Source organism: Periophthalmus magnuspinnatus, chromosome 12 (assembly GCF_009829125.3).
Source record: "Periophthalmus magnuspinnatus isolate fPerMag1 chromosome 12, fPerMag1.2.pri, whole genome shotgun sequence".
Classification (NCBI taxonomy): Eukaryota; Metazoa; Chordata; class Actinopteri; order Gobiiformes; family Gobiidae; genus Periophthalmus; species Periophthalmus magnuspinnatus.
The window spans coordinates 12,888,210-12,913,611 of record NC_047137.1 but is presented as its reverse complement, the minus strand read 5'-3'; the positions used below and the strand labels follow the sequence as shown (position 1 = coordinate 12,913,611).

The 25,402-nt window shown below is 40.0% G+C and overlaps 1 protein-coding gene across 1 annotated transcript in view; it reads left to right on the top strand.

The window, feature by feature from the left end:
• Positions 1 to 25,402, top strand: part of niban2a (niban apoptosis regulator 2a) — a 39,050-nt gene that overhangs the window by 10,482 nt on the left and 3,166 nt on the right. The window contains exons 2-13 of the mRNA XM_033976302.2: positions 805 to 935; positions 2,846 to 2,974; positions 3,045 to 3,150; positions 4,489 to 4,656; positions 15,579 to 15,694; positions 17,819 to 17,923; positions 18,404 to 18,566; positions 20,389 to 20,573; positions 22,519 to 22,674; positions 23,234 to 23,347; positions 24,077 to 24,184; positions 24,816 to 24,927. Coding sequence (XP_033832193.1) covers positions 805 to 935; positions 2,846 to 2,974; positions 3,045 to 3,150; positions 4,489 to 4,656; positions 15,579 to 15,694; positions 17,819 to 17,923; positions 18,404 to 18,566; positions 20,389 to 20,573; positions 22,519 to 22,674; positions 23,234 to 23,347; positions 24,077 to 24,184; positions 24,816 to 24,927 — 1,593 coding nt within the window. The remainder of the gene's footprint in view (positions 1 to 804; positions 936 to 2,845; positions 2,975 to 3,044; positions 3,151 to 4,488; positions 4,657 to 15,578; positions 15,695 to 17,818; positions 17,924 to 18,403; positions 18,567 to 20,388; positions 20,574 to 22,518; positions 22,675 to 23,233; positions 23,348 to 24,076; positions 24,185 to 24,815; positions 24,928 to 25,402) is intronic.

Sequence of the window (25,402 nt, the reverse complement as noted above, 5' to 3'; positions counted from 1 at the left end):
GTGGAACATTCTAGGCAAAAGCGTTAACATCTGCATGGGTACACGTAGACCTTAACACACAAACCTTGTATATTCCGGCTGTGTTCTGCTCTCAAACAGAAAATACGCTGTTCCACCTTCTGATGTCATGTGGTAATACAAAAAGTTCTCCACTGTGTTTTTAAACTCCACACACCTTCGCTAGAATCATTTGGATAATTTCAGACGTGGAATTGCCCGTTATTACTGAACAAAAGGTAAAAAGTAGCTGTTAACTTGAAAACAGCCATGACATCACAAGGTGGAACAGAGCATTTTAAGTTTTGGACGTGTAGACAGACAATAAAGGATTACTCAGACATGTGTGAATCATACAAAACACAACTCCAGGTATGTTTTTGATTATGTAACATGGCTTAAACTTCACAAGAATCCATTTTGTGTAATATTGTACCTTTAAGCCACTGGCAACCCAGGTTTTGTTTAATGATTGTAGTAGCTTTTTTAAAACTGTAAGTCCTTATGAGCAATGTTTGTATTTGTATCTGTATTTATTGTATGTACAGGGTGGCCCAAAAGTCACTGACAGTTGAAAAAAAATCCATAACTCTTTTGTTTCTAAGTATAGTACCCTTCTGACATTAATATGAGCAAATACACAGAGGAATGAACCCTCATTGTACAGTGGTACTTTGAGTCACATGGGTCAAATTCTTTTGGGCCACCCTGTATAACTTATGTATGGAAGCCAATTGCAAACCAGTTCTACCTGCTGCGGGTATAAATAAAGTAACCTTATATATTTTAATGCTGTGTGTATTTCAGGTCGTACGCGGGCTGTGATGAGTGACTTTGGCCGTATATATGAGCAGCAGTACTCTGTCGCCCTGTTCAACAGTGTGAGGGCCGAGATCGAAGGGACAGGAGGGACGCAGGCCCAGCTACTGCACAGGAAGGCAAGTAAACAGCACTATATCTATTAATTACTGTACACGAAAGAGGGACAACACTTTTTTTTTTTTACACTTCCATGAACTTCAAAATAAAAAAGTTAAGTCCTTAAAAGTGCGCCATGTAACTTGTGAAGGGTCTGTCACCTACTTGTTTCTTTGAGGATGTTATTACTTTGTCAACAATGGAGACAAACTGACACTACCAGGACAAGTTGCAAGTTAGATCTGTGGAGAGGAGACACTACTCACAGTAAGCGAGTAAAGATAGGCAGGTCTAATACCATTCTGTCAGACGTCCTAGGCAAAGCAATACCTTTCATGGGAAAAATGTTACAAGATCTTTTATTAATTCTCATACGCTAGCGGCTAGTCTATCTATATAGTGTGATCTAACATTCTGATTTAATGAGTGAATCTTCTGTTCTTTATCCAAACAATTAAATACAAATCCGACTCAGCCAGTTAGTTGAGCTATCAGATTGCAGAATCAACACCAACTAGCAACTAGCAAAGAACCAACACCAATAGAGCCAAAACCAAGAAACCCCACACAAGAATTGTCCTCTAATAAACACATCAATCAAAATTATGTGAAATTCACCCATGATATAGTCATAAGAACTAAAAAATAATAATTGTGACAATTTATTAGCAAAAAGAAGTAACTGCACTAAAATTTATACTCCAAAAATGTCAAATGGAATTTTTTTTATTTTATTATTATTTGGCTGTTCACATTAGCTTAACGTATCATTCAGAAAGTTAGATTTGCTTAAACTGATCTCATACTAGAGGAATAGAATGTATCATGAAACTAAAATTTTAAACTTTATTTTGATATTAAGGAATAGATTGATACCACAGTAATAATAAAACACTCTTTAGACGATAGAATGTTATTTTCAGCATTAAATTGTAGAACTGTCTTTATATTAAAATCGATAAGTCTCTCCAAGCCTGGTTTTGATAGTATACCTTTGATTTTTGCAATATTTTTTAGATGGTAAAAAGCTACAGATGTTATTGATTTGATATGGTTGTTGATTTGGTTTTAGAGACAGTGAGACAAGATCATTCTAAAGCTGTTCAGGAAACTATTCTGTCCTGTGAATGTGACTTTTTTAGTATCTGCTCAAATGAGATGTGATATTTGTTCAAATGAGTATGAAGGCTCAAAACCAGTTTTAGTATCAAATTAGTATCCGCTTTTTGATACTTTTAATAACCCTATTAGGCAATGTGAATAAAAGAAACTTAGTCATGGTGTCAGTAATCTTTGATAAAATCTCAGGGTTTCTTCTCACAATACTAAAATTTGTTGAACTGAATAACAATGTACAATGATAGTGGGCTCGTATCTGGCGTGTATGGCTCTATCCATTTTGGATCTTTGACAGTGCCCAAACAGGATATCCTGGTTCAGTCTGGGTTTACTGTTCCTAAAGTGGGCCAGATTTCACACATGAACACATCTGAATATGTGCTCAGACAGCGCAAACAGAAAGTGCATCACAAATTGTATAGGCCACTATGGATTTGTAGGATCAATACTATGAACTGTGAACTCAAAGAAAAAGACAGAATCAATAGTAAATGCATTAGTTTTCAGTCCACTGGAATGGCTAACATGGCTCTTTGTCTGTTTGTCTACTACTGCTACAACTACCACAATACTGCTGTTACTACTAGCACTTTGACTAGTTGTCTGTACTACTACTACTACTACTTAATAATAGGATATGAGGCGCAGTGTAACTTAATTGGGTTGATCAGCCTTTTCTAATGCTACTCTAATATTGACTGGCAATGTGGGAAACGTGCCTTGCCCAGGGACACAACAACGGTTACAGGCACAACTGGCTGAAACTAATGTTAAGTTTTTATCACTTTTTCCCTTGTTTTTCTGGCTGCAGGACCCTCTGGCGGGGAAGACCATCTTCTCAGGGAGCCTGCTGCAGTATCTGGAGGAAAACAGGAAGTGGAGAAACAGATATGTGTCCATCCCAAACTCCTACACCATCGAGTTCTATGAGAACAGAATAGTATGTCTAAAACAAGAACTACTGAAGCATACTGTATATAATGCATCTAATGTGTGTTTCTGTTGAGCAGGCCTGTGAGCGTGGACTGAAGCCTAAAGCTAGGCTCAACTGTGCAGGCTACAAAGTGTTGAACTCCCTGGAGGAATATATGGAGCTTGTGAACAATAGTCTCCCAGGTAAGAAAATATTCACACGTTTCCATGCATTTGGGGGATGTAACATTGACTTCATCCATTTCATATTATTTGACTAATCTTGACCTAAATCCTATCATTAACCAAAATTAAACCATACATTAACCATGTTTTTCTAATAGTAACAGATTTACCTCACGGGAACCTAATTTCTGGTCCCCAAAAAGCAAAACTTAAGAACTTCGTACAGATTTAAATCCCCATAATGTAATCAACACCTCCCCACCATCGACACATTTGTACTCCTCTGTACATTAATGGATAAATGTATCTATGCTATCTTTTGGCACACTCTGTCCAGTGCATATTGTTATTGTGTACCCTCCTTACATCCGCTGTCTGTGCTGGTGGGCAGGATTGGCTCCATCGGCCCCACTTTGCCATTGTGCAATCCAGCTCCGTGGCACACTTTCAGGACAAACTCACGTGGCAAAATCAGCACCCCCAGCTTGGATTCCAATGAAAACAAATGACCGTAATGTACAGATTTCACGTAGAGTAGCTCAAAGACATGAATGAAATGATCAGAGGTTGTGTAAGTTAGTTGATCAATATTACTAACAAACCTTTCCCAGGTGTCAAATTGATATTTTCTGAAATAAAATAAGTGACAGGGAAATCAATATTGTGACAAGTCTTGGAGGTGATGTTCCAATACTGTGACACTAGTCTAAAGGAAGTGGTGTTGCCATGAATGTTAAAGATCACCTGTCTGTGAACCTTCTGTTCCCTGGCTCAAAGCCTAAATGTTTTGAATATCTGTCTCTGTCTGTAAATTATGTAAATGATCGTGATAAAAAATGGGCTGTTGCTGGTATTTATCATATTGTCTAAACGAAAATTATAAGGTGCAAAAAATACGCCACATTAACTGACTAGGGAAACAGTCCAAAACTTTGAAAGACCTATGCAATGGCCTGAATCTCACATAACTAATTTCTATTTCAACTAGACTTGACCATAGAAATTAAAATAAAGGCACACTCACTGATATAATCTTACAAACAAACCCCCTCAATTTGTGCCACTGTATCTGTTTCTTGGAGTTTACTATATTCATATTCATTCGGTCATTTTGGTTTCTTTTGGTTTGGCAGCATGGCAAATCGTTACATTAGTGAATGAGTTAACTGAAATTGTATATTTTACATGGCAAACCTGGCAATCCCTCAAGGCAAACTAGTGTTTCCAGCACACTGGTTGAGAATTAAGGGTTTGGGAGCGTTACAGCGAAGTACATGTGCGTAGGAGTCCCACAGGGCTCTATGATAGGACCTTAAATGTTCTCTGAAACCAGTCTTCTTGTGTGCTATGTTTCAGGAGTGAAGGCCAAACCCGGCAGCGCTCCCTTCATAAAGACTGTGACCCAGTACCCCCTGATCCTGTGGCACCCGTACGCCAATCACCACTACTTCTGTGTGCTCACCGAGAAGGAGCAGAGCAAGTGGAGTGCCGTGCTGGAGGACTGTGTGCGCCATGCCAACAACGGTAACATCACATTTACAGATTCAGATTCAGTCACAATACTAATCATATGAAGTGTTATATAGACTAGCAAGTGTTTAGAGAGTGTGATGGTCTCTTTCATGGTTGGTTCTGTTGTAAATATGGTTCTTATGTTTCTCTGTTGGAGATTTTAAATGCAGTGAGATGGACAATGTATTCCAAATATTAAATGCTTTACTTAACTTGAAATCAGCAATTGGTTTGGTGCAGTAAGATATTCAACAAGGAACAAGGTGCAATTGTTTATTAAAGAAGTCAATTTTGGTGCTTAGACCCTAGCAGGGAAACATCAAATTAAGGTAAGGGAAATATCTCCATTGGGATATAGACACTGGTGTTGGTGAAGAAGAGATGTAAAATCCGATGACCGTGACTGAATAAGAGCAACAAAGCGGATTAGGAAATCTTGATGAAAAATTGCTATTATTAACATGAGGTGGGTTGTACGCAGTTACATTTATTATTATTTTATTAAGCCATTTTAAGTAATCATTTATGTTTTTTGCACTGCTCCTTCAGATATAATGTAGTTTTTTTTCCTTTGAACATCCCAGATTTTGTGCATTATGTACCATTTTGTCCTTGCTTTGTAGTCGAGCAGTCAAATGAGTGATTTGAAACTACTTCAGGCATGTTCATAACGGCTGTATACCATAATAGTGTAGTTACCGTAAAGTCTTCACACAGACAACACTCCTCCGCTTGAGTGCCTGTCTTGCCCTTTGGTAAACCTGAGCTACAGTGTGTTACATCATTGTACCGGTAAATAAAAGCAGTGCCAGCTCAGAGCATGCCTCTCATTCTCCGTCAGACCTGACAAAAAGCACACCACCGCAACACACCACATCAACAACATACTGACCATTCTTTCACTGTGCACTGTTCAGGAATCACAAACCAGCGCATTTAAACTGCATTACCAGACTCATGTGGGAGTGGCATGAGTGATAATTAACAAACTTGTATCTGTCCTATGTGCAGATTAAAGCAGTGGCAAACCAGGTGCCATTGTGATAGTAGTTCCCTTTTTAAAACAGTAGCTTTAAGTGGTATGTAATTTTCCAGGTAAGACACAGTGGCGCCCCCTTGTCCTTCTCATTTGCACAGCTGAACCCTCTGAACACTGCATCACCTCAGATGAACCTTGATTTTTGCAGCTCTTCAAAGTGAGGTCACATTCCAGAGGGCATTCGTACATATGTAATTACACCGTGACTTTGTCTTTAGTCGAGGTGGTTTCTCTTCAGACCAGCCTATAATCACATAATCACATCTGTCCTCTGTGTAATGAACGAGCACTGCAGGTAAACACTCACAAATGCACCATTACGTTCAGGCTTTATCATAGAAGTCTGCTGTCGTCTAGCCTCAGGTCAAAGCTATGAGGTGGCAGTAATGTGTGGGGAATATACCAAATTGACGGTTTATGCTGAAAAATTATCACTTCTACAGTCTGAAGAAGCACATACTTTTTTATTTGTTCATACAGCTGTTTTTTGTATCTATTTGTTTGTTTAGATATTTGTTGTTTTTAAAATCGATATTTTTGCATACAAACACATTTTTCATCTAGTCAGGACCCGAGCAGCAGTGTTCTGGACGTACTGCAGCTGTCTTAACACTTGTTTGAAGAGACCTGTGACCAAGTCGTTACAGTAGTCATAACAAATCAGATGGGGAATTAATGAGTAATAGTAATTCCCAACACTACTGATCTCTCAAAATCACTGAATGACCTCTTTAATGATTTGTAATGACTAAATTAATCCTGTTCTTAAAAAAGTACATTCTCTTGACCTCACTAGAGTTGAACCTGCCCTGGTGTATTCTGAGTTGCACTTGCCAAAATACACAGTTGAGAATGAAAGCACCACAGCATTACTGATTGATGACAGATTAAGCAACACTTTTAACACAATTTTGACGCTTGACTACTCAGGAAATCTCTGTTTTCACCTACTCCTGTAACTCCCCACATCCCTATACTAACTTGAGCTTATTTAATTATTCATTGTTCCAAAATAAAACCAAGAAAATGACAATCTACTGCTTCTTACAGTGAAATGCCACTCTATCAGTTCTGCTGTTTTGAACATGAAGTCAATTCTTATTAAAGGTCCTATATTACACAAAGTGGACTCTTGTTATTACTTCATCAAAAACATACCTGGAGTTGTGTTTTTGTTATTTTCAGTTAAACATGTTTGAGTAATCCTTTATTATTAATCTGTCTGCATCTCTAAAGCTCAAAATTCTCTGTTCCACTACATGAAGCGACCTTTTGTTCAGTAGAGATTAGTAATTCCAGGGCTGAAATCATCCAAATGATTCTAGTGAATGTGTATGGAGTTTTAAAACGCAGTGGAGCACAAGGTGGAACGGAGCGTTTTACATTTGAGAATAGAACAGCCTAAATATGCAGGGTTTGTGTGTTAAACATGTGTGAATGAAACAAAACACACCTCGAAGTATGTTTGTGATGAGGAAACAACATTGTAACGTAGGTCAGAATAAATAATATAGACCCTTTAAGTGTTTTTTAGAAGAATATTACAGTTTACAACAAAGAACAAAATGTAAAATAATAATAATGTAAATGTTGTAGCTGAAGTATTAGAAAACATGTTTTGTTTAAAGGCAGGAAAGTCCCTAAAGCCATCCATATTTGGCAGTGGCAAAAGCAAACCTAAATCAGGCCTGAAACAGCAGACTGAAGGAGCATTTGTGGGCTGGACTCGATCCAACAGGCTATACTCATTTCCTCTTCCCCTGCTCCACTCTGGGCATGCTCAGTATCGCCTCTGTGTACCGTACTGTCAGAGATGTGTGGCATTCAGGGCCAGTTTGGATATACACCGCTGTCACCATGGTCTCTATAGACGCTGTCAATGAAGTGCCTGTGGATGTGGCGCGTTCAGGGCCTGTTCAGACATGCCATTTGCATCTGTCACTTGGTGCTCTTTGTTAGGAAGCTCTGGAAGTAAATTGTCCATTCAGTTTTCTCATAGACGTTTAGAAATAATAATAATAAATGTTTGAAAAGCTGCTGGGAGCTAACTTTTTAAACCGCTCTTAAAGCTCTATGGCGTATTAGTTGCTAACACATAACATATTGAGCTCACTATGTTACCTTTTATTGGTTTGAAAATGTAATATTCCCAGAGTATTAGCATGTTTTATAAGTTTCACTTTCATTTTTGGCACTCTGAGCCCCCCTAGCTTTGCTCTCCATGCTAAGTCACTCCCCTTTCACAACACAATCAGCGTGCATCCAGCTAATGTAACTACTGCACATTGCATCAGTTTATTTTGTACTGTTTTATATCATGGTTTTATACATTTATGAAGAACTGTCATGTGGGGGCATGGGCTTGTGGGTTGAGTCTGTACTGTAAGGAGCGATGGGAAAATTACTCAAACATACATGGATGACATTTAAAACTACTGCAGGCATGTTTCGGATGAGGAGTAGAAAGCTAAAAAAACATAAATAAAAAGAGGACTTTCCATGGGGAGTCTATTCTGGCCAGACACCGGAGCTGACCGCAAGCCTTTTCCCTAAATAAATGTTTATATGCGTGTGGTGCGTTCACCTGTCACCTGGTCAGAATAGGGTACTCTCGTAGTACTCTGGTGTTAATGTCCCTTATTGTGACTATGGTGTGTTCAGGGCCTGTCCGCACACGCCTGTCTCACCTCTATCACCTGGTTTCTCCAAGGAGATGGACGCTTCACAAACATGACCTCTGACCTCTGTACAAAACACATACATGTTTCTATGTTTACTCAGTGAAAGTGGACCATCTAAGGACACATTCTACTAAACACAAAGTCAACTACAAAAAAGGCTCAAAACTCCACACTAATTTTGAGACTCAACTTTTATGAAATTTAAGCTATGCTATAACAGTGTTCCATCATCTTTATTGATTCATTTTTGGATTTGGGGCATGATTGTTCCGAAAACATACTTCTGACAGCTCTACCTTAAATGATTTTTGTGTTTTTCTGCATGCTGACTATATTGGCAAGTGTCACTGAGGAGACTGATGGTTCTGCTGCTGCGGTGGAGATGGGGTGGAGTTTAGTAAAGAGCGTGAGATGTATCTGTGTGCCAAAATGTAACTGTACTGTATATTTATCATCTATCATCTGTAGGGTTCTGTTATTTATAAGCCAGGCAGCCCCATTTATTTCAATCGTTCCCATATGTGTGGACAGTCTCCCACGTTTCCAGTGTCACTTGAGTCTGAGCGCCAACATAAAGAGCAGGAGCGTTCTCTGCCCTACCCATGTCACTCCCCCCCCTCTCTCTCTTTCTCTCTCCTCTCCCTTTTTTCCTCATTCTCTCTCCATCCTTCCAATCTCTTTTTCTCTCTCTCTCCCCCTCGTTCGTCTCTCAATCCCTCGTCGTCTATCTCCTTTCTTCTATATCCTCATATTCTCTCTCCTGTCAACTCTGCTCCCCTTAATCTCTCTCTTTCTCCATCCCCCTCTTTCCCCGTCTCTCTTTCATTATGTGTCTCTTCCCTCTCCTGTCTTCTCTCTCTCCTTTTACCTTGTCTGCTTTTTCCTTCCCTCTTTTGCTCTCTAACCCGCATCTCTTTTCTTCTCACCACTTTCTCCTTTCCTCTCTCCCTCTCTCCTTTCTCCCCCTCTGGGTTCCTTTCTCTTTCACTCTCTCTGCTCTCTGCCCTCTTTCCTTTCCTCCTTACTTCCCACTCTCTCCTTTCACTCTCTCCACTTCTCTGTCCCTCTGCCCCTCTCCTTTACCCCCTCACCTCTCTCTCTGCTTTCCTTTCTCTCTGCTTTTCTTTTTCTCTCTCCTTTCCTCTCTACCCTTCTCTGCCCTCTTCCCCTCTCCTTCACCCTTTCTCTCTCCCGCCCTCTCTCTGCTTTCCTCTATCTCCTTTCCTTTCTCCTCTTCTTTGCCCTCTCCCCTCTCTCCTTCACCCCTCTGTCTTCCCTGTCCTCTCTCTCGTTTTATCTCTCCCCTTCTCTGCCCTCTCCCTCCTCTCCTTCATCCCTCACCCCTCTCTCCCTTTCCCCCCTCTCTCCTCTCTCCACTTCTCTGCCCCTCTCCTTCACCCCCTCACACCTCTTTCTCTCTCCCGCCCTCTCTCACTGCTTTCCTTTCTCTCTCCTTTCCTCTCTTCCCTTCTGTGCCCTCTCCCCCTCTCTTTCACCCCCCATCCTCCTGTCTCTCTCTCTCTCTCATTCCCTTCCACCCTATTTCCCTTCTTTACTTGCTCTCTCTCTCCTTTCCTCTCTCCCTTCTCTGCCCTCCCCTCTCCCTCTCTCCTCCGTCCCTCCTCCTCTCCTCCCTCTCTCCACATGTGTCAGTGTTTATCCATGTTTTCTGATGGTGGTGTTTGTACAGTACAGCTCTGGTCTGTCACAGCTGCACACTCTTGTCTGGAGGTTCACACACATCTGCACGTTTCTTATGGGTTTGGAGTTTCTCAAAGTCTCATCTGATATCGCATGAGTGGTGTTCACAGCGGTGGTGGAAGAAGTACTTAAAGAGTAAAAAGTAAAACTATTGCATGCAGGTTTTGAGTCTAATAAAGCTTCAATCTTAGTGATTTTGATACAGATTTGTGTGTGTTTTCTAGCTGTTTTTATTTGTATATTTTTCTTTGGTCAAATTATTTTCTTTTATTCTTTTTTATTTTAATTTTACTCTCCACTCTCCCTTTTCTTTTCCCCTCTCTCCTTTCTTTCTCCCCCTCTGTCTCTCTCTCTCCTCTTCTCTCTGCACTCTTCCTCTCCTTTCTCCCGCTCTCCTCTCTTTCTGCCCCTCTGTCTTTGCCACTCTCTCTAACTCTCTCTCTCTCCTCTTCTCTCTGCACTCTTCCTCTCCTTTCTCCCGCTCTCCTCTCTTTCTGCCCCTCTGTCTTTGCCACTCTCTCTAACTCTCTCTCTCTCCTCTTCTCTCTGCACTCTTCCTCTCCTTTCTCCCGCTCTCCCCTCTTTCTGCCCCTCTGTCTTTGTCACTCTCTCTAACTCTCTCTCTCTCTGCACTCTTCCTCTCCTTCCTCCCGCTCTCCTCGCTTTCTCCCCCTCTGTCTTTGTCACTCTCTCTAACTCTCTCTCTCCTCTTCTCTTGGCACTCTTCCTCTCCTTCCTCCCGCTCTCCTCTCTTTCTCCCCCTTTGTCTTTGTCACACTCTCTAACTCTCTCTCCTCTTCTCTCTGCACTCTTCCTTTCCTTTCTCCCTCTCTCCTCTCTTTCCCTCCTCTCCACCCCCTCTCCCTCATTTCCTCTTTTCCTTTCTCTCTCTCTCTCTCCCATCTTAGCCCCCCCCTCTCTCCCTCCCTCTTATTCTCTCCATCCCCACCTGCCAATAGGAGCAGACAGGTGCAATAACTAACCATTTGTCTTTATTGAAAATACATTATACAAATATGATGTAAATATAACTGTCTATGTAAATTAGACATGTCATAATTGCCTTGTATGGAGAGCACCTCAAACTAAGCTTTATATTCTTCACTACTTTATCCTTTCATGGTCATATGTGAATTCCTGATCTGATAACTCACTGAACGCAAACTCATATATACAAATTTTCGCTACAGTAAATGTCCAATGGAGCAGTGAACCCAAGTCAAACGTAACAAGTCGAATGTTCCTCGACGCATTTGTCTGTCCACATACAGATATCTCCCTGCTCTGAGTGTCGTGTTCAGATAAAACTACTTTGCATGTAGCTCAGTTGATAAAGCGTTTTGTCCACTGATCCAAAGGTTGACGGTTTGAATCCCGCTCTCAACATAAACATCATTAGTCAGTGAACCTTTTGTTGTGTCCTTGGGCAAGACACTTAACCAACCTCACCCCCAGTGTCTGCGTACACTTGTGTGCTTTGAGTGGTTGGAAGGTGGAAAAGCTCTGTATCTCCTTGTTTTTTGCTCTCTTTACATCAAAAATCCATCATTATCTGATTTCTGGAGTTATCAGATTATGTAAATGTCATTAAACAGTTTCATCTGACGTGAGTAATCTGATTTCTCTCTGTTCACACCTGTGCAGGTTTTGACAAGGACAATATTCTCTACATTCAAAATTCAGTTATAAAAATACATCCCATAGTTATATCAGTGAAAATGGCAAAAAACATACTGCACGTTTATTACATTGGACTGTGGCAGAGTGGTTAGCTTCACATCAGTTAAATTCCTGAACCATATGTGTCATCGTTTCTGGCAGTTTTATGTGTATTCTTTAGGCAGCTGGTGATATACCCAGTTATAGAAGTACAATTAGGGATGGTCCTATATGGATATCTGATATTTGTCTTGCTGTTGTAGCCGATATTTGACGATACCAATATTAAGCTGTAAAATCCATGTAAAGGACCAAATTTCAGTCAAGTTATAGTGAAGTTTACAAATGAACTTAACGCTTTTGTAAAAATAACAAAATGTATTTATTTGGGATATAACCTTATATTTTCACTCATGACTCTGTTCAAAAAGACAAATCTGATGCACTGAGGATAAACTGGGAATGACACATAGAACACACAGACTCGAGCAGTGAAGAAGAAATATCGGTGCCAAATATAGGCTAAGTTTTCAATATCAGGCCAACACCGTATCTGTGTTTAATGTCTGCACTCTATGGGTCCTCTTTATTTGAGGGAGTTACTGCAGCCATGTTCTCCACCCTGAGCCCTGAGGTCAGCTGACCGCCTCCTGCTGCTGTGTCCAAAACCAGACTCAAGACCAGAGGTGACAGAGCCTTTTCTGTGGCCGCTGTGGTGTGACACAGCGCCCAGACTATGGAACAACCTCTCTCTGTCTGTCAGATCCTCTCAGTCTTTAACACAGTTTAAGACTAGACTGAAACCCACCTCTCCTCCCTGGCATTTAATACTAGCTACACAGGATATCTTGGTGTTTTATTGTTCTGTGTCTATATATTGTATTACCTGTGTATTTGTTTTTTGTTAACTTTTTATTTGAAGCACTTTGGCCAGCTGAAGTTGTTTTTAAACGTGCTATATAAATCATGTTGAACTGAACGGAACGCCATCAATATGCAGAAACAATGCCACCAAAAGGCTTTATAGAACACAGTGTGGTGGTCAAAGCAGAGTTCTGAAGTGAGATCTGCTTCCTGTGTGTGGCCAGACACTTCCTGGTTTTGTCAGGGCACTGTAAGTCATGTCTCCACAGACCAAACACAGCAGCGGACTATATCAGCATGGATTTATACTCACTACAGAGCTGGTTTGCCTCTATTAAACTAGCTATGTACTGCAGTGTGTATTTTTAACTCTGTTGAACCCACAGACTGTACAAAGAAGTGGACTATATATATATATGGACTATATAAAGTGAGTGTGACGTCACCATTAGCGATCAGCTCCAGCCAAATGAAGCTCATCGAGGCTAGCAGTTATTATAATGGCGAATTTGGAGCCAAGTTCGATATTTTTCGACTGAGTATCATCCAAAGAGCCAATCATTTATGGACACAATAGCACATTTATATAGAACATTTTAAGCTCAGAATGACAAGTCTGATAGCAGCAGTTACGGACAGAGGGGTGACAGTTTTTCAAAAGAAAGTGAACTGGAGCCAGAGTCTATGGAGCTGGGAGCACGCCCATGCTCACTTTATATTTTGAACGTGGCGGCTAACAGGTTAGCTATGTCCATTTATATATACAGTCTATGGTTGAACCGCTCTTGAGTACAGCCAGTGTGAAACCAGCAGCCAGAGAAAAGCGTGCAGGGAAGGAGAGACTTATCTGATCCTGAGGTAGCGAGAGGAGGAAGTGCCGTATCCTAAACACTCAAGTGGAGACAGCTTCCACTCAGAACAATAGTCTGCCACTGTACTGCTCTGACGGGGCTCTATGTCTGAAAACAAGCTGTAGGCTGTTCTAACATTTACACCAGCAGTCAAAAGATTGGACACACTTTTTTATTTATGTTTTCTTCTTTATTCCTATGATTGTAGATTCTCACTGAAAGAACCAAAACTATGAATGGACACATACGGAAGGTAGTAAACAACAAATAAACTCAAAATAAGACTCTAGATTTTTAAATATAGCTACCCTTTGGCTTCGATCACTGCTTTGCACTTTTGGCATCTCTTGACCCTGACTTCATTATGAAACTCATTGAGAGAAGGCCAAGGGTTTACAAAGCTGTTGACAAAGCAAAGGGTGGAATTTTCTTTGCTATGTAACTCCATATTCAAAGTAATAACATAAAGAAAAAAACATTGAATGAGAGCATGTGTCCAGCCAGACGAATTTCCATTGGTGGCGGGCTCGTTTACTCAATGACCAGTCCAATTACAGGGCAGCAAGTCAAACCAAATATATAGACTGTTTTGTTTTGAAAAATGTGCAAAAGTATGCACTTGTATGTCTGTGCTTTTGTCTCAACTAGTTTTAACAAGTTTGATCTTATTCTTGTTGCACTGTCATGAAGCTTTGTCCAATCAGCATTAAGTATTCTGCATTTTCCCACTCTCTCAGAAGCCAGAGCCCTAATGGTTCTGCAGGTTACACAGGGCTCAGGGCAGAACTATGGGTGAATTTAAGGAGAACCTGATGGTAAAGTTCAGGGATAAACTAGGATTGCACTGATACGATACAGGTATCAAATATCAGCGCCGATATTTAACATTTTATTGGTTTCACGATATTTTATTTTGGTCTTCAGTTTTATGTAATAAGTTACTAGGTTGGCCCTCAAAATCTTTTCAAAGTTGTTCTGTAGCTACAGGTACAAAACACATTTAGATCATTTTTTACCATACGTAGTTTGTAAATAAATAGGAAATAAATTATATCTTCAGGTTCCTTAGGTTCGGTTGATATCGGGGATCGACAGATACTTAAAGCCAAATTATCAACATGGGTTTTGGAACAGAAAAAGCTTGGTGGATCCCTAGGGCAAGACGGTTGAGGCAGTTTTTACAAAGGTCACATGATCATATAATTTGAATTTTGTGCGGAAAAAAACTTGTACACATTTGCACATTTGCATTATATGAGGAAAATGGCATATACGCCTAATACAGGAATAGACCCAAATGGAATAGTTAGCATAGACATAACTAATGCATATGTTAAGATAAAATAGTCTACTCAAATGAGCCTTGCCATCCAGGTGCATGAACCAGGCCCAGGGTCCAACATTACACTTTACACACTGTATGAACAATAGTTGAGGGGTCAGACACCTGCTTGAGTTGACTCTGCCCTGCGCGGCTCATTCATCATTATATCACACAGCCTATTTCCATCCAAACACATGATAAGACAAAACTTCCCTAAACAAGCGGTTGCCTCGTGTGCGGGCGCCATTGTCCCGTCGTCGAGGAGGTCTGGTTACCGTGGCGACGCTTTGGACACGCTGTAGTCTTCCTGTTTGGGTCGTGACACATGTGAGGGTGGCTGTTCTGATTCTGAATATAGCCATGTGACGCAGGCCTTATTGTTGCACTGGGGAAGATGTGTCTGTGCAATGGAAGGGTAGGCCACTGATGAGAGGCTAGTAACATGCTATTATCCTACACAGGGTTTGTGAGGGGCACAGCAGAGCAAAGCGGAGGCGTCACCAGGCTAGAGGAAAGCTCCTGTTTATAAGAGTCCTCTCGTCTGCGCAACTGCCTTTTAAACATTTATTTCTTTTTTAAATGCAAACTATATTCAGTAAAGGCAGTGTACCTAATGTTTACTGTCTTAAAAGAGTGAACAACAGAACTACTTCATTTGAAACAGTTTGCAATGGTCCAAAGTTATTCCTCACTTGTTCCTAACATCCTGATTATTCACCTCGATGAGTTTATAAGTGCTTTTCTCAACTTTCAGGGGCCACTGTAATTCTAACTTGTCGAACATTTGAATCATTCTGATATTGTGTGTGTTGTAGGTTTTCCTGACGAGGGCACAGTCCTGACTCCAGCCTTCACCAACAGTGTACGACGCTATCGCCAGGCTCAAGAGCACTACGGCAGCTGGGACCTCATGTGTGGCAAGCCCCCCCAGGTAGGCCTACTAAGTCATCATCATCCTTATTAAAATTAAAATAAAAATATTAAAAGTTCAATACATTTCCAAGTGATGTGATATGAACATTCTGTCCTATTCATTTTAATAGGACAGTGAAATAAAAAGATTTAAATTGGCGCTTGTAGACAGTTTAATGTTTTTGTTACATTTGACATGGACTAATAACATAATGAATCAATATTTAACCTCCAACTCCAGTTTCTAAAGTTCACTATTGTATGCAGGATTTGTGGAGCTTTGTGAAATAAAACTAAAATGTCATTGTTAAACTGTGGCCCGCTGTATTTTTCGTGCGTTATTGTCCAGAATAACATTAGATTTTAGAAATGTTTATAATGTTGCCGTTAGCATGCATGCTAATTTCGGTGCTAATAGCTAACTTAATGATTGATGTAAAACAGTGCTGTATGCGGCGATGTTCTCTATAGAGGCTCTGGTTTTACTCTCTTGAGGTCGAGTGGTCGTCAGTTGCCAAATAGCCTTGGTTTGTGATATTTGGAGGCTAACGCTAACTCTTCCGCTGAAAATGCATTGGAGCTAATGTATAGAGGGGTAGCAGCCTTTGGAATGCAGGCATGTATGAATGGTGAATGGGCCTCTTATTAAAGTGTGCTGCCTCTGTGTTTGTTTACTTTGTCCATTAAAACTAATGCAGTGCCACAGCTGACAGATTAGGGGAGTGTTTACAGATGTGAACTGCAGACCCGGAGTTTCCTGATGTCTATAATTATCAGTATTCCTTATATAGTTTACTGACCCTGTAGTAACCCATCTGTTTCCTTTGCTGGTGGTCAGTGACATATGTATAAATGTTATCTCAGGCAGGTGACAGTGTGTGGATGTGTAGGACTGTAGTGAACATGGACCAGGCTCTTCCTGTGAGGGGCCCCTGGAGCCCCTCTGTACTGCGCAGACACCGGCCCCTGTTCAGCTCAGGGAGAGGGCGCAACCACAACACTGCTGTAATGAAGATACACAACATGTATACAGGAGAGAGGTCACGGGGAGTTTAGTCAGATTTGTGATTTTGAGATTGTGGCATTTGTGCTGAGTAGGAAGCCTGTCATGAATGAATAAATAAAAAAATACTAAATACTATCGACTTCAATAAATGATAGATTGAACAGTACTTTTGTTTGGTTAATATTTATGGTGGGGATTTTGTCAAATTATATTATACAACAATAAGATTTGAGAAGGATGTAGAGGGGTGAATATATACTTCTCATTATTGATACAAATGATGTGTTTTATTGTGCTTTTTATTTATTATAGCTCAATTGTACATTTAGAATTGTTTTTGGGGATAATCCTACTTTAGGGTTGTGTCAGTGGCATAAATGAGTTTATCGTCTGTATTTACTTACTTACTATTTACTAGCAATATATCACACTTCATAATGTGTTATCGTGACAGGCCTACTCAGTACGGCTGTACAGTCTATTGCAAACATAATCTTTACAAATAACTATGACAACAACACATGAAAAAGTGGGTGGACGGTCACTGTCTATTAGAAGAGAACAGCACTGTATGTATCTATAAGAGACTACTTCAAAAACTGCCAGAATACCTCACCTATTTCTTAATCACTGATACCAGAACATTTAATACAAGATCACATAACTGCATAAGGCTAAGAACTACACCAAAATTGAGAAGGAAAAGAGGGTTTTTAGCTGTTTTGCTTCACAAAAAATGGAATACACTCCAAGGAAAAGCATAACTGGATACTGTTTTTAATGTTTTATGCAAACTTGTTTACTTTGTTGTTTGTTTTTCTGCTTGTAATGCATTTTAAACAGGGCGCCCATGAAAACAAGAGCCCAAGTTCTCTCATTTGTTACCCTATATAAATAAAAATAAAGAAAGAATATTGCAAGAAGCTAAAAATATTGTCTTAATGTTAAGGTTTGTATTGGCCAGAGACTCGAAAATGTGTCCTGTTTGAGACTGGCTGTAGAAATCTCTCCATTATAAAGACACAACCTGATCAATGACCATTAGAATAAACTGAATTTCAGTCTTGATCAAAATTCAAAAGTTGCACAGCCCTAAATATCCAGTTATTATTTGTTCATTGTTTGCGTTTCCCTTAGATTCTGGCTAACCTGGTGATGGAGGAGCTGCATCCCGACCTGAGGAGTGTGATCGGGCCTAAGCTTAAGGGCAAACTGCAGCAGAGACAACGTAGCTGGATGCTGGTACGCCTTATTTACACTACTGCTACTACTACATGTTTGCGTGTTCTTTTATTATCCTTATTATCCAGTTTGATTGTTCAGAATATTCCTATTTTCACCTACCCCCTACCTCCACCCACAGCTCTATACATTTTTTATACATGTAAACATCAAACATCTTCACCAATAAAACATGTAAATCGAAAATCCGCAGGAAGTCAGTGGACCTTTCTATTATTAAGTGGTTTTATATTAGTATTACATTTTTTAAAAGTTGAAAAAAAATCAACACAATCAATATGTCTTCTCCACATCTTTACCTAATCTTAAACATCTACATTTGTAATATATTTTATGTCAGTCATAATCAACCTTTACTACTTTTTAGTTCTAGTTTTTCAACCATTAATAAACGTCTACTTAACTCTTACATTTTAGTTGATTTATATTTTGAAGTAACAGTACTCTTACCCTGCTTACACGTTGTTATTTATGGTGCAGATCTCTGGAGCGGTGTACAGGCAGGTGCTGACTCACACCATATCCCACTACGAGGCTCTGGTGCAGGGACATGAGGCCCAGAGAGGGCCCTTAGACGCGGCGCTCAGGACGGACATGGACCAGATCATCAACTCCAAGGAACACGTCTCCGGCAAAATCAAAGGTGAGAGGGCAGCTCCAAAATTGAGGTGTACTGTATAATGTAGAGTATATTCGTCAGTATCAGCTTCCTGTTTATAGGCTCCATTTTGAGTACTTTTCACAGTTCAAAAGATAGATGTTTTTATTATTAATTGTTGTTGCTTGCTTATCTCAGTCTATCCCAGGACAGATGAGCATCTATTTATGGTATTCTACACATTTTATTTGTCATTTCCTAATTAATATTTGAGGAAATTGTGTTGCGACATATTTCATATAATAACACTTGCTCTTAACGACAACAAAAACACGTGACGCATTATTTTCATTATTATCTGTCAAAATGATAGAGTGTTCTGACAGCGCCCCCTCCCTGTGTGTTTGGGCGTTGTGTGTTGTGCTGTCACCTCTTGTTGTCTTTTCAATTGTACAGTTGTCATCCGTGTGAAGTGGACAGGTCACATTCCTTTGTTCTGACTGTAGTTATAACACAAAACAACCTCCTCACTCCTGCATCAGTCCCAACTTGTACTTCGGTCGATTATAATAGTATTTAAATGAACCCGCTCAAGTATCTGTGCCAAGAATTCATTACACAATAGTCTGCAATATGATGTTATTGTAATTTTAGCAAACACGATATTCTTATCAAAATAAAATAAATACAGAAATAACACCATGGTCACACCTCCTCACACTGCTCCTGTCACTCTGCAGCAGCTCCTCCCTCTCTCTGCAGCAGCTCCTCTCTTGCTCTGAAGTGGCTTCTGTCTCGCTCAATAATCAGAATCTGCAATAATCAGATCTGATTTTGTGTGTTTACATGGACAAAATAAATCTGATCATTTTCTTTTTCATTTTTGTCTTTGCCACATTAGTTTGACCCTTTTTGCATAATTGTGAACATTCAGAGAGAAATTAGAATTAGACATTTCAATGATCTGATAACTCCAGAAATCAGATAATGATCAGATTTCTGATGTGCAGGTAAACATACCAGTGTTAACCCAACAGTGACACCTCTGTGTGTATTTAAGAAAAACACATTGGGCTAATATTTGGAATAATTATCTGGAATCTATCGTGTGTTGTACAAACCTGTTTGGAGCGTTCCATCATATGAAGTTGCACACATCCTGTCACACTATGGTGTGACTAAGAGTTTTGGCTCTGCTCCTGTCAGAGCCAGGCCCAGTTTGTGTACGAGTGCCAGGTTTGTATCAGGTTACATCTGCTATAGTGAGAGGACTCTACATGATCAACTGCGTGAAAGTCGGGTTTGGAAAAACCTCAACTTTTATAAAGTGCATCACTGTTTAAATTGACCACTGTTCATATTAGCTATGATGATGGTGATGCGATTTATGTAGCACTTTATAGTGCATCGTTCATTCACTTCACACTAGGTGGTGGTAAACTACTATTGTAGCTCCAGCTGCCCTGGGGCAGACTGACAGAAGCAAGGCTGCCAATCTGCACCATCGGCCCCTCCGACCACTAACACTCACTCATTGTCTCCACTAGAGCCAGTGCTGCCCCACTGCTCACACTGCTTTTGCAAAGTGGAAATTACTGTTACAACATGGTCAAAATGGTCAATTTGAGAAAGGGACGTTTGATTTAATTATAAATGATGAAGCTGTCCAAGCTTAAGATTCAGCAAAGAAGGAGGAGAGAGTATAGTTATATGAATGGCCTGAGAATTGGCTGGTTTAGAGACAAAAGCTAGCAGGCTGTGAGTGGCAGATTGTGACTGACAGTGACAGACAGATGACAGGAGGGAATGAGGAAGTTAAATCTCCCTCGCCTGTCTCCTCACTTCTCCTCCCCCTCTCTTCTCTTAGCTGTGGTCCTCCCAAAGGTGGAGCAGGTGTTGAAGAGCAGTGTGGAGCCGTACGTGAGCTCCATCCTGGACGCTCTGATGGTGCCCACATCCCGGGGCTTCTCTGAGGTCAGGGAGGTCTTCAGCAGAGAGCTGGTGGAGCTCAGCAAGAACTCTGTGGAGCAGGACCAGGACAAGCTGGGAGAGGTGGGTAAAGATGGATTTATACTACTGAAACTGCAAGTGTTGAGATGTTGGTATGGAATTTACTGGCTGACTCGTATACACCCATGGACCAATATGGATCCTACTTGGACGACTGAGGGAATACACAGATATAAGGCCACATGGTAATATAAAAGAAAGTACTTCCATTTAATATTGAAAATCACATTCTATTGTCTAAATAAAGAGTGTTTTTTTGTTTTTTTTTGTATTATCATCGTGGTTGGTATTGGGCATCAAGTCTATTTGTTAGTATCAAAATGGAGTTTCATGGCAGCACTATCAGTATGTATCTATAATGTTGAATTAGTAAACATAAAGAAGAGACACTGAATGAGAAGGTGTGACTCGTAGTGTTTATTATCCCCTTTTATAGGCTAGGAATGAATGAGGTGCCACCTGCTCAACATTGTATAGCTGTAGGATGTACCACACCTCAGAGCTGCGGAAATGAGGTGTATTACTAAAGGTATTATTATGAAAACCTACAAACTGACGTGGGATTATCACTCATACACTGACTTTTAACGTTGGTTCTTTATAATGAAATAATCTCATGTTTTTTTTAATAGGATTGTCTATTGTGTATGTGTTTCCTGTATTAAAATAAGGCCAGGTATATCATCATTATGGTGATGGTTGATTTATATTTCATAAAACTGCCAGAACTGAAAATGTTTTAATTATATAAAAACACAGAAATATAGTCATTCTACCTATCTATCTATCCATCTCATCTATCCATCATCCATCTATCTATCCATCCATCTATCTATCCATCCACTATCATTCATCAACCAATCATCCATCCATCAATCCATCCATTAACTATCTATCATCCATCTATCCATCCACCATCATTCATCAATCATCTATCCATTCATCATCCATTTATCATCCATCTATCCATCATCTATCCATCATCTATCCATTCATCATCCATTTATCATCCATCTATCTATCATCTATCCATTCATCATCCATTTATCATCCATCTATCCATCATCTATCCATTCATCATCCATTTATCATCCATCTATCCATCATCTATCCATTCATCATCCATTTATCATCCATCTATCCATCATCTATCCATTCATCATCCATTTATCATCCATCTATCCATCATCCATTTCTCTTCCAACTATCCATCATCTATCCATCTATCTATCCATCCATCCATCATCTATCTACCATCATTCATCAATCAATCATCAATCCATCTATCAGTCTATCATCTATCTATCCATCAATCATATGTCTATCCATCCATCACAGGTCCATTTGTTTACTGCACAAATGATAGATAGATGGATGGATGGATGGATGGATGGATGGATGGATGGGTCGGTCGGTCGGTCGGTCAGTCACAGGTCCATGTTTACTGCACAAATGATAGATGGATGGATCTATCTATCAATCTGTCTATCTGTCTATCTATCTATCTATCTATCTATCTATCACATGTCCATTTGTTTACTTCACAACTGATAGGCTCCGCCCCTTTATGCATAGTTATTCATAAAGTTACTAACAAGGAAATTAAAAGACAAATGGGCCTTGAAGATCTCTAAAGAATATCCAGAAAAGAAAACAGCAGCATTTTGACCACATACCCGTCACAATAACCTGCAGAGAGGCATCGCAGAAGAGAGCAGTTGTGTTTTCTTTCATTCGCACATGTTTGAGTAATTCTTTATTATTATCTAAAGTCTAAAATGCTCTGTTCCACCTTGTGATGTCATGAAGCAGTAGTTTGAGAGAAGAACGCAGCCTAAATATGCAGCGTTTGCGTGTTAAATGCGTGAATGAAACAAAATACTCAAAAACTCAGGGTATGTTTTTGATGAGGAAACAACATTGTAACATATATTAGAAAAACGCGTATTATAGGATGTTTAATGGTTGAATATGTTTGTCCCTGTAGCTGATGGAGCGCATGTCTATGCTGGCCTTCCACCCGGTGAAGATGCACTCGTGTTATGATGAGCTGGAGCGTCTGGAGCTGGAGGGGCTGCAGCAGAGGTTCAGTGTGAGCGGGCCCAGAGTGTTCAGCTGCAGGGCACAGATCCTGCTCAGAGAGGTACCAAAATATCCACATATATACTGTCATTAAAGTGTGAAAGACAGAACTAGTTTGTAGCCGTCCAAAGTTATTCCTCACTTACTTTAAGCATTCTGAGCATCCTAACAGTCCACACTGTTAGGATGTTAATACTTCACTGGAAATGCTCCACAGTATGGCATGAAATGGATCCATTTCCATGGAGGTAAGCCTGTAACGCCACCGAGCCAACTTACAGGTCAGAGCTGTGGAGCGGTGAATCGGCTCATAGTAACAATACATGTTTTTTGAACGTTAAAAAGCTTATAATTGAGTACATGCAGCATAGATAAGTCAAATGCCAGACTGTGAAACATTCCAAACAAAGCAATAACTTCTCTATGGAAACAACAAGCACACCTTCCACTAGAAAGGTTACATAGTGAACCTTTAAACACCCCACTAAATATGGTTTTGAACACTGCAAATGTCACATAGTTCATATATTACTCGGATCTCTGTCTCCACCTGCTGGACATAAATCATAAATCACAACCTCACTTATGATTATCGCTAACAGTGTTTTGTATGATTTCAGCAAATGGACAACGCGGTGTACACGTTTGAGCAGCTGTTAAACCAGTCTCTGCAGGCTCCGGGAGAGAGCGACCTGTGCAAGAGCATCCAGAAGTGTCAGGAACGCGTGCTCAAGGTGGGACTGCCTTCTATCCACGGGTTCAGAATGATGAAAAGTTAGGACCGCTCCCATTGCAATTAACAATACACATGCACACTTCCTGATTCCTAGTTAGATGCAGATGGTACACAGTGGACTTTTGACATCGAGAGCTGCTTATACAATATATCTGTATTGTACTTGTACTGAAATATATGGTAAAAAAATCAGGTACAGCTTTTCATTTCACTTGTTCTCAGTGAAAATCAAAAGCAGATAAAAAAAAAAAAAACACTTAACATTTAAAATCAACCTGTAGGCTCCTCTGAAGTATATTACCTCACTGTAAAAAGGTCCAGGGTCAGAGAGTTTGCATGTTCTCCCAATGCACTCCAGTTTTCCCCCATCAACCCCAAACATGCACAGAAGGTCAAATCCTCCAGCTCAGATAGTCCTGACCAACACTAGCTCAAGGTCTGATGGGTCCCACTGTGGTTGCTCCAGTGACATTGAAGGATGGGTCAAATGCGCAAGACAAATTTTTTTATGGGGATAATAAAGACTAACCTTAACCTTATGACCAAAACTAAACCAGGACTACAGCAGGATTATAGTAGGGTTCAAATGTAAGACTAGAACCAAACGAGGGAACGACTAAACCAGCTCCAAAGTATAAATGTTGTATAATTTTGTCTGAAGCTTCTTTCAGATTGTGTTGCTCAGAAGTTTGACTTTGTTTTTGGATGTGTGTCTTTGTCAACGCAGAAGTTTGACTATGACAGCAGCACCGTGAGGAAGAAGTTCTTCAGAGAGGCTCTTCTTCAGATCATCGTGCCCTACATGCTGCAGCAGCTGGCGCCCTCTTGTGTACCGGTGAGCAACCATACATTATTAGATTTATGAATGCATATTATCAGTTCATAAAATGCACAAAAATACTATATCATGATCAAACTGACTTATTTGAGTCAACAATGCCAATGGGAAAGAACATTTAAATGGGAAGTTGTATATTATTGACACTGATTGATATGTTTTGATTCTAGTAGGAAAAATATCGATGTGATCATTCAGACCACCCTTAAAATGAAATTAGTAACTCAAATAGACTCTAGACATTCAGTTTAAGACTATATTCAAATCATGTTAATGCTGTTAATGCTATACTGTACCTGATTTTACTGTTTTAAACTCAAGAAAAAAACAGAACTAGTTCATTTTAAACAGTTTGCAGTAAATTAAAGTTATGTATTCTGAGCATCCTAATTATTCACAGCGATGAGTTTATAAGCACTTTTCACAACTTTTAGAGACCAGAGCAACGACTACTGCTAATGCACACTTCCTGATTCCCGAAGGATAAAATGTTTTAGAATCGGATGCAGACAGCACACATCTGTCTGCTGATATAATGTCTGTACTGGGGCTAAACACATTTCACTCAAAAACCCAGCCACTTTAACTGTCTGCATTTGCAACACATTGATCTGTCTGTCCTCTTCAGGAGCTGCCTCGGTTCCAGGAGCTGATCTTTGAGGACTTCTCCAGGTTCCTGTTGGTGGAGGACCTGTACGAGGAGGTGATCATTCAGTCCGTGTCAAAGGACATCATGTCAGGTCAGCATGGCGTCTTTCTACTGTCATTAATCATTTCTATTTTTATTTATTTACACATTTCCACAGCAGCCACAATGCTTTGTGTTCACTTTAGGTTACACAATATATCTTTACTGGGGCAAGACAAATTTAGCTCAATTATACTGAAAATAAATGAGTTACGGGCCCTTCAAATGGTGATCTGTAGTATTTCTCAAACTATAGTACATGCTATGCGAGCTCCTACGGTCATACACAGAATCCTCACAATTTAGAGTCAACTTAATCCAAATGTTTGTCCTCCTTTGGCTCATGACTTGTTTAAAACTTGTTTTGGATATATTTTAGCCCTGACTTAGATCTAGTATTACTCAGAAGGCTAAATATTTGCATAGGTAGTACTGGTGTGACTGCCCTAGTTAAGGACAGCTGATGCCAGTACTGGTGCATCTCTACACCAGACTACATGTCTTTGTATAAAAAAGTAAAAGTATGT